General features: G+C 34.5%; 1 protein-coding gene across 3 annotated transcripts in view; it reads right to left on the bottom strand.

The window, feature by feature from the left end:
* The window catches only part of Ascc3 (activating signal cointegrator 1 complex subunit 3), a 312,592-nt gene that overhangs the window by 250,412 nt on the left and 47,449 nt on the right, over positions 1 to 14,731 (bottom strand). For all 3 annotated transcript variants that reach the window (XM_060373328.1, XM_021652647.2, XM_060373327.1), the window contains exons 5-9: positions 13,233 to 13,353; positions 4,520 to 4,727; positions 3,438 to 3,579; positions 2,739 to 2,864; positions 29 to 229 (exon numbers count right to left, since the gene is read on the bottom strand). In XM_060373328.1, coding sequence (XP_060229311.1) covers positions 29 to 229; positions 2,739 to 2,864; positions 3,438 to 3,579; positions 4,520 to 4,727; positions 13,233 to 13,353 — 798 coding nt within the window. The remainder of the gene's footprint in view (positions 1 to 28; positions 230 to 2,738; positions 2,865 to 3,437; positions 3,580 to 4,519; positions 4,728 to 13,232; positions 13,354 to 14,731) is intronic.

Below are 14,731 nucleotides of genomic sequence, written 5' to 3'. Positions count from 1 at the left end.
AAAACCTCTCTGATTTGTACTCCCCTACCTTGAACTCATTCTTTTTAATAACACCTTGCTGAAAGTGTTGGCGGATCTCATGTAAGACTGTCAGCATCGCAATGTTGGTTTTCCCAGCTCCTGTAGGGGCACAGATCAGCATGTTCTCGTTGGTGTTGTAGGCAGTCTCAAATACTATAGACTGGATTCTATTGAGTCTCTTCATTCCTTTAAAAACCAATTGTCCAATCTAAAATAAGGGAGGGACATGCTCAGTGTAAATGAAATATAAATGACTTCTAAAATACTGAAAATAAACATTAAATCTCTATGGTTAAAAACTTAAGTTTTTTTTTTTTGCCAGGGAGCTATCAGAGGGAATGGTTGGCTATCAGAAAGTTATAGTACGTAACCAAAGCTCATTTTATCCTCACAATCATTTGCTTCGCCTCACAAGTGCTGGGATGACAAGCATGTATAATATCTACCTCAGAAGACTTTCTTCCATGTGTCAGTGCATCCTCTATCGAAAAGTGTTCACAATTGAGAGCACATCACAACTACAACTCAATTCTGAGTTGGGAATTACAAAATACTAAATATGAAAATATTTTTCTTTTCCCAGGCGTCAAAATGGCTTAGAACTCAAGTGACAACAATGTTGGTGATGATGTAGAACAAAAAGAGTATGGAGGAGTGCAAATTTATACAACTACTTTGGAAATCAATTTGGCAGTTGCTCAGAAAATTGTGAATAGGTCTCTCAAGACCCAGCTATACCACTCCTAGGCATATATCCAAAAGATGCTCTACCATACCAAAAGGACACTTGCTAACATATGTTCAAAACAGCTTTATTCATAAATAAGCAGAAACTGGAAACAACCTAGATGTCCCTCAATCAATGAATTGATAAAGAAAATGTGGTACACTTTCAAATATAGTATCACTCAGCTACTAAAAACAATGACATCATAAAATTTGCAGGCAAATGGATCAAATTAGGAAAGATTATCCTGACGGAGGGAACACAGACCCAGAAAGACAATGTGGCATGTACTCACTTAGAAGTAGTTATTAGCCATAAAGTACTGAATAAACATACTACAAACGACAAACTCAAAGAAACTAAGGAACAAGGGAGGCCACTTGAATCTCCCTGAGAAGAAACAAAATAGACATGGTAGAGAGAAAAAGAAAACTAGGTCGGGGAGAGGCTGGGAAGGGCAACAATACTGATCATGTGGTAGCAGGGCAGAAAGAGAGAGTGAGGAAGAGAAATCTGGAATTGAGAGGAGGGTACTTTCTGAGATGAGCTAAAAAAAAACCTAGGACAACCTCCAGGAATCTATGAGGGCGACCTAGCTAAGACTCCTAGCAATAGGGGATATGCAATGGCCATCTCCTGTAAGCAGGAGAAACCTGAAATGGAGGGACTGGACCATCAAGCCAGCCACAAAACACTATACCCACAATTTCTCCTGCCAATAACATGTGCAGGGGTAAATATAGAATAGAAACTGAAAGAATAAACAACCAAAGACGGGCCCAGCTTGAGACCCATGCTGTGAGAGAGAGAGAGAGAGAGAGAGACACCACCCCCGACACTATTAATGACACTCTGCTATACTTCCAGAAAGGTGCACAACTATCATCTGAGAGGCTTCCCCCAGCAACTGATTGAAACAAATGCAGAGATCTACAGCCAACCATTAGGTGGAGCTCAGGGAATTCCATGGAAGAAGGAAGGATTGAAGGAGACAGAGAGGTCAAGGACAGCACAAGAAAACCTACAGAATCAACTAACCTGGGCCAATAGAAGCCCACAGAGACTGAACCACCAAACAGAGAGCATGCATGGGATGGACCTAGCACCTCTGCACATGTAACAACTGTGTAGCTTGGTCTTCATCAGGGACTCCTCTAACAGTAGAAGGAGAAGTAGCTTACACTAACTCTGTTGCCTTCCTTTGGATCCCTTTCCCCTGCCTGGGCTGCCTTGCCTGGCTACACTAGAAGAAGATGCCATGCAGTCCTACTGCAACCTGATATGCCATGGCAGGTTGATACCTGTGGGAGGCCTCCCTTTTTCAGCCTTTTCTGAGGAGAAAGGGGGGAGGGGAGGGTGAAGGGGAGGGAAAGGAAGGAGAGACTTAGGGAGGGAAAGCTATAATCAGGATAAATAAATTAATAAAAAATTACATGAAAGGCTGAGAAAGTGGCTAACCTAGGAGTGCCTGCTGTACAAACGTGACTTTAGACACCTGGAACACACATGAACAAAAAAAAAGAAGAAGAAAAAAAAAAAGTACAGCAGCACAAATCTGTTGTGTAGCTTGTGCATGTGAGAACAGGGGATCCCAGGAGTTCACTATCTAGGCAGCGTTACTGAAAGAACCAATCTCAAAAAATAAGATAGACAGTGATAGAAAAAGATATATAACATCCACCTCTGGCCTCCACAGTCACATGCAATCACACAAATACTTGCACTTGTACTCACACGTATACACACACACACACACACACACACACACACGCAAAAGTTAGCTCAAGAGACCAAAATGAACACAAGATAAACATATGTAATGCAAAGGCACATGTGAATGTTTCATGTACAAAGGAACACATGCACATTTTCACCATTTATACTCCAACGGCCTACTCCTTAGGCAGCCGGTTATCTATATCCCTAACTGGGTTGACCAATTACAAATTCCACACTCCAAAGCTTGTATTACACAAACAGCCCATCTTACCTCATCTAAATCCTGGATATAAACTGGCTTTTCCTCAAATCCAACTGGCATTGGTTCACTATAGGGGATCCTTACTTCTTCATATAGCTTGGTATTCTCTCTCTGGATGCCTTCTGGTAAAATCATCTACAAGTATCAAAAATAAAATTCCAGTAATAAAAAGTAAAAAGGACTGCTATCATAAAATTTTAAATAAAATTAGAAACAAAGACAAAATGTTGCTGGTTTTGTAACACAGTTAGCAAATAAATCCAGATAATTTAAAGGAAGTAAATTTAAATAATAGAAAACTAAACATTAACCACACTTATAAAACATTCAGGAATCAAGTATCTCACAGACTAGAGTTTGTTGATGAACTTAAAGCATACACTAGCTATAAAGTAGTCTTGAGGACAAATGTACTGTCATAATCAGAAAAATGTAATATAGTTTAAATTTAGTCAATCAGCGGGACATACAACGGATATTACTCATAAACATAAACTGCAAAGATTTTAAAGTTAAATATATTCTGAATATAGAATATATTTCAGAAACTTAAGATATACTGTAATAACTCATTTTTCCTACAATTTTAACATATATTTAGCATACTGTATCCACTAGTAATATATTAAAGGACACAAGGAAAAACCTATGTTAACATTTGCTCAGAAAATGCCTGTTTCCAAGAGTGCTTATATTACAATGACATACCTTGGCACCAGCAATGAATGCTGATGTTTCTCGGGCCTCAGCCTGGGAATCATATACATGAGGATAACGGATTTTTTCAACCTCTATGTCTCTCTGCCTGCCCAAAATTGGAGCACTTCTAGCATTCAGAAGTGCCTGTTCTCTGTAAACAAAAAACAAAAACAAAAAACAGGCCAGATTTGACATTCTTTTAAAAATGTAGCCACATACTAATAAAAGGCCATTATAACTGTTATTGCAGGTACTCCCATTAAAAAAAATTAACTTTAATTACAAATGGAAGACACCAGCAATCAAGAAGACATTTTAGGGAATGTAAATAGTTTTTAAATATATTTCTAGTTGCTACTTTTACTAGACAATAATTAGTAAAGATGACTTAGTACTGTTTTATAATTTATTTTATAACATAAAGATGTTTAAATGATATAAATTACTTTTTCAATGTTTAAATATTTTAATCAGTGGTTCTCAACCTTCCTGATGCTGTGACCCTTTAATACAGCTCCTCATATGAGCTGTCAGGACCAACCATAAAACTATCTTCCTTGATACTACATAACTATAATTTTGCTATTGTTATATTTTATTTATCATTATTATTATTTAGAATTTATTCATTTTGTATCCCAGTTGTAGCCCCCTCCCTCACCTCCTCCCAATCCCCACCTATTTTTGTGAATTGTAATGTATTTTTGGAGATAAATATAGGCCAAAAGGTGATGACAGACAGGTTGGGAACTGCTGATTTAAATGACTACAAAAATCATTTTTATTTTTCTACTTATAACATGAGAATAAAGTACTATTAAATTGAAAAAGTAAACAGATGTCAAACTATCTCCATGTAGCCTTCATGTAACTTAACTGAAAAGTGTACAAAAACAACTTAGACTAGCCCAACTCTGTAAGTGAATGTCTCCCATGAACACAGCAAGACTTGTTCTAATTAAAGGGTGATTCTTTTATTTCATCATAGAAAATCAGGTTGAAAAAAAAATCACCAAATTACTAAAAAACTAAAGAAGAATGAGAGGCAAAACTGCACCATCTGCATGTTTTCAGCACCTGATGTTTACTACCTGTGTATCCGGAGTTCCTTAGGATCAAAAGACAAAATTCCTTCTCCAGAAACTTCTCCATCTTCTCCAGCCTTTTTCTCTCGTCTGGCAATTTTTTTTTCTTCACGGCGATATAGTTTCATTAACTGTTTTTCTTGTTCAGATTGAATAGTGACTTGACAGCCATAATTAGGCTTTGCATTCTCTCCTAATATTTTTTTACAACTATCTGTGAATTAAAAAATAATAATAAATTATAAATAGCAGATATGACTTGACCTTTATGGAGACCATTTTACTACTCCAAAAATGTAACAGAAACCAATTCTCACTTTTTATAGCTGGTTTACTCAATTACATATTTTCAGGGGAGTCTTAAAAACATGGTATCTACATAATATTGAATACTAAGTAAAAGTAAACAAAATTTTCTTAAACATTCAATATTGCAATGATATATAATTTTAGATAGAATGTCACAAATGCAAAAATTAAATTTCATCATTTTGAAATAATTTGTTTATGATTTCAAACATAAAATTATCAATTTTAGTTGTCATTTACCATTAGCATGATAAAATAACAATCTGTTATATATTAAATACAACTTTAAGAAATTAGCCTTGCAATACCAGGTTGTTATTCATTTAATACTTTTCATAGCTCAGGAACCAAGAATGGTCAAAACAACAGTACTGTCCACGTTTTTATAAAAATACAGCAGACACAGATCTACCAAAATTCATTGGTTTTGAAGTATGAGTTCAGTTTGCGTGTGGACACCTCAATACTCAGGACATCAGGATTGCCTTCTGTGTTTCACTAATCACTTCCCAAGTATCTACATTCCTAAGGAAGCTAAAAGAACTATCATTAAATGGAGTTGAAGTCAAATAGGCATTTACAGTATTGAGGACTGAGCACAAATGAAGACTAAATGAGATTTTGCCTACAACAACTGGCAAAATTCCAAGCAGAACCAGGAAGGTGTTAAACAAGGCACCAAGAAAGAAAAACATTGTTGAAATCCATTCCTAGTCAACTCTTCAAATTTCTCAAGCACTGCATCCTTATATGACATAGAGTAAGCCATTTAATTTTCGATCACGTAAAATAAATTCCTGTTATGTGGTTTTATCAGCAACAGAAAGGAGAGTATGTTTCAAAAGTATAAAATGAGAATTTCATCTACAATAAGCTGAAAATTTTGGCTCAAACCAAAATATTTTCCTATGTATCTTATATACCAGACTTTATATGTAATATGGTAGATTTTATTATTAACTTTCAATGTCAAAAATGCATATTCTGAAAGCTTTCATCATGATCTGAGAATTAAAACAAAAGTGAAACTGACTGCAACATAAACAAACCAGCAAGATAGATATGAAGGAGGATATTTTAAGAATATAAATAATACAATCATCTAACCATAAATAACTGCTAAAATGCTTTGAAGTGTGAAACCATCCTTTAAATAACATAACAAATGTTATGTACTAGTGTAACTAATATTTTATGAGAAGTTGATAGCAACAAAATAGTTATACATACTTGTCATTATCCAAGGCAGAAAACAAAAATACAAAAATATATGCAACTCAATCAACATGTACTACAACTCTATAAAATTGAAGATAGTAAATAACTAATGATTTTTTTTTTAAAGTCAGTTGTAAATGCTTAAATGCATGGTGTTTCTTTTTAGGCTCTACTATCTGTAAAGACTGCTATACAGAACCAAATTAAGTAACTATGATAGCAACTGTAACATAAAATGTTACTGAAGAATAAAGTATAAGTTTATGTTCTTATAAAACCTAATTATTCTGGAAAAAAAATCTTGTATAATATTCAAAGGAGAGTTAACAGATGGCATATACTAACTTTAACTGCATTTTAGGTATCTTTTTAATTTTTTAAAAAATATAATACATAACACATTGATTATATTCTTTGCCTTCCCCCATCTCCTCCCAAATACCTCCTTACACAGAACTTCATGTTCTCTTTCTGTCTATCTCTGTCTCTGTCTCTCTCTCTCTCTCTCTCATAAGGGAGGAGTATTTCTTATTGGGATGTAAAGCTAATTAATTCATTCATTCATGAAAAAAAAAAAATAACGGAAATCTGAACAGGTTTTTAAAAAGTAGTACCAAAACCAAGCTTTAATTCACAACATCTTCATGGTAGAGGCCTTTCACATCTCAGGCAACTTACATTTCCTTGTTAGAAGATTGGAAATAAATTAGGGTAGATGTTTATCTTGATTTTAAAAAATCAAATTCATTATGAAGCTAGAAATCCTAAAAGAAAATAAGCCATTCTATCTAAATGGTGACTTTAGAATACAAATATAAAAGAGTGGCTACAGTTAGTAATTTTCTCAGTTAAAAAAAACCACAACACTTTAATAATAAAAAAGCATAATTTGGTACTTAGAGAATCTGAAACAACATTAAATGTAAAATATAACAAAATATAGAAATGACTTTTAACAATAGTGAAACAGAATAAAGGATCTTTTGTTCAAAATATTTCTACAACCTACTAAAACTTTATTTTTTAAGAAAAAATACACTTTGTATATGGGGTGATTAGGTATGTGCATGTGTTTGTGTAAAGGTGCGTGTGTGTGTGTGTGTGTGTGTGTGTGTGTGTGTGTGTGTATGTGTGTGTATGTACTTATGTGCAAACACTTGCACATGATGGTCTAAAGATAATTTGTAGAAGTCAGTGTTCTCATTCTACCACATGACCAAGATAATCAACTCAAGTTGCCAAGTTTGCTGGAAAACACATTTACCACTAAGAAATCCACTGGTCCATCCCATTAAAAAAAAATATGGAATAAAAGAGGGGGGAGAGGAAAAAAAGGAGGGAGGGTGGGACCAGGAGAGGAGAGAGGAGGGAGGGAGCTATGATTGTGATGTAAACAAAATAATCAATTACAATTTTAAAAATATTTAGGAGCCACAAGACATTAGTTTACTTAATGTCACAACTCTATTACTTAGATATTATCATTATTTGAATTTTTTCTTTGATAAAATAGAAATAGAGAAATGGAGTAACAAATCCAATGTTGGATGTTGGAGAAAAAAAATAAGAAAAATAATTTCTCATTCAATATGGAAAACTCTATAAATACATGGAACAAAAGTCTACTAAAAACCTTTAAGAATATGCAAGTTGAAATTTTTTGTTTAAATACATAAAATTTTAAAGAATATAATTAGTCATAATTAGTAGCAACATTAACAACAATCGAATATAGAATATAAGTAAAGGCTATATGAGAAGAGTAGAAAACATTTCAGGTCATGCTAATGGCTTAAATGCACTTTTTAACAATTTAAATTTAATCTTTTATGGAAGGGAATATAGTTCTGTGATAAAATTCTTCCTGAGCATGTGTAAGGCCCTAAGTTCAATTTCCAGGACTGAAAAGTAAATTAATATCTAATGTCAATTAAAAAGTACATTGCTTTTATGTTATCATTATAGAATAAAATATGTAAAATGAGAATAAAATATGAGCATAAATGGGAGTACTAACTCATCCTTATGTTGACACAATAGAGCTTTTAAAATCTGTAATCCATATGTATCTCGATAGTAACATTTAGAATACTAACCAAGAAAACACACACACTTTTCAGATTTACAAAATTGCAGGATTGGACCAGGAACTAATGTCATTATTTATGGTAAAACAAACAAACAAGCAGTTTACAAACTATCTGTTCTTAAACCAGTGTGCAGTGGTGTGGAATCTCTGGGGAGCAGGGCAGTGTAGACCTAGCTGCCCCATGTATTTGAGGAGCTCAGAGCCCTGTAAAAAGGTCAAATTGCTAAATTTCAAACAACCAAGTTTCTAACAATCTTTTTTTTTTTTGCATTTCAATGATTTTATTAAAAAGTGTATTCCTTGGTTACAAACACAATGGTAGTTTTGAAGCATATTCGCTTTTAGAAAGAACTGAAGAGTTATCAATGAAATGTGATTTATAAGGTTTTATTTTTCAGTGGCATTTATTCATTACATGTCAGGACGGTTAGAGCCACTCTGGGTGGGCTCAGGCTGTACACTGCACCAAGCTGCCTACAGGGTAACTGTGGATCTTACATTCATGGCCAGCATGGAGAATCTGAGCACTACCTTCATGGTGTTATAATTATAGAAGTGATTCCTTATCTTCCTTTAAGACACAGAGAAATTTTTGTAGATGGATTCTTTCTTTTAAAACAATATTCTACATTAGAAAAAGTGGCAGTTTTATTAAAAATAAACAAACGTGCTTTATCATCCCAAACTAAGTTTAGTGCAAAAACTAAATTTTCAAGTGGTCATTCATCCTGTTATTAATATAGTAAAAACAATTTTTTACAAATGAGACTAGATTAGGAAAAAAATTCTGCAGAAATTTTCTTTTACTATAGATACAAACCATCTACTCTATTAAAAAAATATTATTAAAGGTAGCAAATTTTCAAAACCTGTGAGATTTGCCTGTATAAAATACAAGTTTAAATGTAATTCTTTTATAGCAAAACAAACAAAACAAAACAACTCCACCTCTGAATTCTAAATTAGCTATTCCTTGGTTATGGGTACCAAGAAACCATTTACTGCTTAAAATATTAACCCTCATAATACCTAAGAAGTGCATTTGTGAAACGGTGGTTTTGAAGTAAACCTCAATAATAATTTAAGACTTAAATTATGTATTTTACCATTTTCAATACTACTTAAGGATATTTCCAATCTAGGGAGTTAAGGCAATGTTAAAATGAAAACTCACAGTTTCACCTCACATTTATGTCTTCAGCCTTAATTTGAATGTTTCATGAAAGAATTCAAATCTAAGCATAAATTCAAATCTACTAAGCTTACAATCACTTTTCCCAAACCTCAGACCATTACACTAAACTGATTATATACTAAGGTTTCATAGCTTAAATTTTGTATTATAGGGAACTCACAGACAGAGTAGGAGAAAAAGACTTCAAGGAACAGTTTTTGTTGCTGCTGCTATAATCCTACTGGTTAAGCAAACAACAAAAACCCAACTTAACAAAAATCAGCCTAAACACTGTAAGCTGCAAAAGGTGAACTGGTGATGTCTAAGATGCATAATTGTATATTTATTGCAGGTGAGAGAGAAACATTTTAATGTCACAGAAGAATTGTCAGAGATGAATAAGTTTCAAACAATCTTAATGCAATTCCAGCCTTCTAAGAACATTTATGAGGATTTACAAAATTTTAAAAAATAAGTTTGGATTTAAATCAAGGTTGTTTTTGTCATGCCTTTTCAGTGCCATTACCAGAAGGAAATAAAAAGTAACATAAATAAAAGGTAAGCATAGAGATGTCAACATAGATAGAAGTTTAAATAGTTTCTCATGATTTTTTAAAATTCCAATTAATAAAGTTGGCAAGGTAGACTTGACTAAAAGTGTCAAAAAGTTCATTTTCATTTGTAAAAACCTGAGCCTGGCAGCCCTGTCATGATATCTCAAAGTAAGTTTTATTTTATTATTTTGTTTGAAAAGGGTCTTAAAATACATATAATACATGGCATTCCAGGTGTTCCATTTCCTAAGTGCAATAGTTAAATAATAGTTGTAACTGTCCCTGTTCTTTTTTTTAATTTAATTTTATTTTTTTATTATTAGTTACATTTTATTTTATTTATTTTTATTTTTTAATTTTATTTTATTTTATTTTTTTTATCAGTTACATTTTATTAACTCTGTATCCCAGCCGTGTCCCGATCCCTCATTCCCTCCCAGTCCCTCCCTCCCTCATCTCCACCGTGCCCCTTTCCAAGTCCACTGATAGGGGGGACCTCCTCCCCATTCATCTGATCCTGTTTTATCAGGTATCTTCAGGACTGGCTGCAAAGTCCTCCTCTGTGGCCTAACAGGACTGCTCCTCCCTTTGGGGATGGGGAGACCAAAGAGCCAGTCATTGAGTTCCTGTTAGAAATAGTCCTTGTTCCCCTCACTTTGGGAAACCAATTGGTTACTGAGCTACCACAGGCTACATCTGAGTGGAGATTCTAGGTTAGATCCATACATGGTCCTTGGTTGAATGTCAGTCTCAGAAAAGACCCTGTGCCCAGATATATTTGGTCCTTGTGGAGCTCCTATCCTTTCCCCATCAGACTAACTCCCCTTCTTTCTTATGATTCCCTGTACTCTGCCAAAGGTTTGGTCATGAGTCTTTGCTTTGAAAACACTGCTAGTTCGAGTCTTTCAGATGCGCTCAGTAGACTCCTGTCATACGTTCAATGCACATCCCATCTGTCTTTCTAAACGAGGATTGATCATCTTACCCCATGTCCGCTCAATTGATTATCTTTTTTAGGTGTATAGATTTCATTATGTTTATCATATCTCATAGGTCTATATAAGTGAGTATATCCCATGTTTGTCTTTCTCCTTCTGGGATATTTCACTCAGAATGATCTTTTCTAGATCCCACCATTTGCCTGCAAATTTCATGATTTCCTCCTTTTGGATTGCTGAGTAGTATTCCATTGTGTAAAAATACCACAATTTCTGTACCCATTCCTCCGTTGATGGACATCTGGGTTGTTTCCAGGTTCTGGCTATAACAAATAAAGATGCTATAAACATGGTTGAGCAAGTATCCCTTTTGTGTACTTGAACGAACTTTGGGTATATACCTAAGAGTGGTATAGCTGGGTCTTCACTAACCCTTTATCTGACAGAGGACTAATATCCAGTATATACAAAGAACTAAAGAAGCTGAAAAGCAGCAATCCAAGTAATCCAATTAAAAAATGGGAACAGAGCTAAACAGAGAATTCTCGACAGAGGAATATCGAATGGCAGAAAAACACTTAAAGAAATGCTGATCCTCATTAGCCATCAGGGAAATGCAAATCAAAACGACCCTGAGATATCACCTTACACCCATCAGAATGGCCAAGATGAAAAACTCAAGCGATAACACATGCTGGAGAGGTTGTGGAGAAAGGGGAACCCTCCTCCACTGCTGGTGGGAATGTAAACTGGTACAACCACTCTGGAAATCTATCTGGCGCTTTCTAAGACAAATAGGAATAGTGCTTCCTCCAGATCCAGCTATACCACTGCTAGGTATATACCCAAAGTTTGTTCAAGTACACAAAAAGGACACTTGCTCAACCATGTTTATAGCAGCTCTATTTGTAATAGCCAGAACCTGGAAACAACCCAGATGTCCATCAACGGTGGAATGGGTACAGAAATTGTGGTATTTTTATACAATGGAATACTACTCAGCAATCAAAAAGGAGGAAATCATGAAATTTGCAGGCAAATGGTGGGATCTAGAAAAGATCATTCTGAGTGAAATATCCCAGAAGGAGAAAGACAAACATGGGATATACTCACTTATATAGTTACATTTTATTAATTCTGTATCCCAGCTGTATCCCACTCCCTCATTCCCTCTCAATCCCATCCTCCCTCCCTCATCTCCTCCCTGCCCCTTTCCAAGTCCACTGATTGGGGAGGACCTCCTCCCCTTTTATCTGACCCTGTTTTATCAGGTATCTTCAGGACTGGCTGCAAAGTCCTCCTCTGTGGCCTAGCAGGACTATTCCTCCCTTGGGTTCCTGTCAGAAATAGTCCCTGTTCCCCTTACTATGGGAAACCAATTGGTTACTGAGCTACCACGGGCTTCATCAGAGCAGAGGTTCTACGTTATATCCATACATGGTCCTTGGTTGAATGTCAGTCTCAGAAAAGACCCCTGTGCCCAGATATATTTGGTCCATGTGGAGTTCCTATCCTTTTTACTTCATACTAACTCCCCTTCTGCCAAAGGTTTGGTTATGAGTCTTAGTATCTGTTTTGAAACACTGCTAGGTAGAGTCTTTCAGAGGCCTTCTGCAGTAGACTCCTGTCATACGTCCAATGCACATCCCATTTGTCTTTCTAGGTGAGGATTGATCATCTTACCCCGTGTCCCTGTTCTTACCTGTACACAAGTTCATAGAATGCTTACCATGAGGTGCACAATTTCCTGTCATTAATAAGAAAACATTTAAATGGTATTCTTACAATGTCTTTTCGCCTCTCTTTTTCTCCTCCTTCTCTTCCCTCCCTCCTCCCTTGTGTGTGTGAGAGAAAGAGAGAGAGTCTATGTGTATGTGCCTGTAAAATGAACGATGGAACAAATGTTAATGAGCGGTGAACCCACATAAGTGCGTGTCAAGTATTTGCTTTGTTATAATTCTACGTTTAATAGGGTCTGAAAATTTTCAAAATAAAAAGTTGAAGAAAAAGTATGATAGTCCTAGGCATACAATAAGTAATATCTGTATTCACTCGTAAAAAACTGTCCATATTGTTTTACATATCACAAAAATGCTATGCCCAAATACCAATATACCATCCTATTTGTGTCACGTATGTTTCTTCCATGTCTCATTTTATAGTAAAGACTAGCATCAGTAATATTACAAACCAAAAAACATAAAAAGCACAATTACATTAAAATTCTATTAACTAACAAATCTCTCTTTTTAAACATTTTATTTATTCTTGAATTTCATTGAGCTATAAGGAAGCATAGTTGTATTTAGTCCCCATTCCTCTCCGAAACACACCTCTAGCCAAACTTTATGTTTTTCAGAAAACTCACTTAAGTCCAATTAGCACTGCCCTCGCCATGAATTTTTCATTTAGATTACGATTATTACCAAACTCTTACCTTGAAGAACCTGAAACTTATGATCACTTGAGGAATTAAGAAATCGATCTACAATTGTAATTCTATTCTGGAGGAGTTTCTCAATCAGATCGAGTCCTTCAGGTCCCAGCAGTTCAAACAGCTTTAAAACAAAAAAAACAGAATGAACTTTTACACATTAACACCCCAAGCAGCGACATAAAAAGTAAAACTATACATCGTACATAAGATTTAAGAAAACAACCTCCTAATAAAGAAGTTCTCTCTATGGTGGCAAGGGACATCTAGCACCTTTATAAAGACTCCTTGTGAATGTGTGCTTGAAGACCGTTAACTTTGTTTTAAAAAACAATTTTCATTTCAATACTGAATTACCTCACAGAATAAATTGTTCTTCTTAGTCTTCCTTGGTATAATAAATTATTGGATTCAATTTACTCATCCACATTTTTCTGATCTTACAAAAACTGTAGGTTATAGGCCACCTAACAGATTACAACAATTGTCATTCTAGAGTTAAAAAAAAATATTTTAACCAATTATGAAGGATAATAAATTTTATATGTATATTTTAAGTGTGAAATAAATCTGAAATAAAACAGTTCAAAAAGTTCTTATGAATGTACATAACATACATATGTACACACATACACACACATAAATTATACATATAATGTGTGTGTGTGTGTGTGTGTGTATACATGCATATATATCCATTCATTCCTACGCAGGAGTTGTCAAAGATTAAGTTGGTTCCAGTCATGGGACAGTAACAAATGAGAATTAGGATTAGGATTCAACTTTCTATAGTAGAAAGAAATGGATTTTTTTCAAGTATGAGCTGAGGTGATGTATATATACTACTCTTTTTCAGAATGTTTCACTCTTAAATGTCTATGTGAGGAAGTTAAATTAACCAAATTTTGTTGTTATAGAATCTACACACAAAATTATAAGAGTTCATGTTGAGCATACATAACTTAGTAAATATAAAATATTTTTGCTGTTTAATAAAATTATATGAGAAAAGGAAAATAAGATGAATTGTGAAGAATGGTCCTGGCTTGTCAATTCTAAAGGCATCAGCAGGATACAAATATTTATTATACCTCAAAACTATAATGAGCACTAATCCTATAAGATCTAGCCTAAGAATCATCTTCAAGTACTAATATTATTTGATTTCATAAAACCTAAACTGAGGAAATTATCCAAGGTTACATAGATAATAAAAAAGCTAAGTTTGAAGTGATACCTAGCTGAATCTGAATATACATAACTATTTTACAGAAAAAGTATCATGATATGCAATGAACAGAGATACACTATCCAATTAGCAGGGTCTAGAAGTATATGCCTAAATCTCAGTACTCAGAAGTGATCACAGATTTCACTCAGGGCAGCCTGGGTTATATTGCAGGGTCCTCTTTTAAGAAAAAATGCCAGAACTTTTAAAACTTTAGAGCTCCCTGGACATCTGAAAAATGGTTAACATACAACAAGAATAGAAAATATAACTA

This window comes from Meriones unguiculatus, chromosome 20 (genome assembly GCF_030254825.1).
Source record: "Meriones unguiculatus strain TT.TT164.6M chromosome 20, Bangor_MerUng_6.1, whole genome shotgun sequence".
Lineage (NCBI taxonomy): Eukaryota > Metazoa > Chordata > Mammalia > Rodentia > Muridae > Meriones > Meriones unguiculatus.
This window is presented reverse-complemented; position numbering and strand designations above follow the sequence as displayed.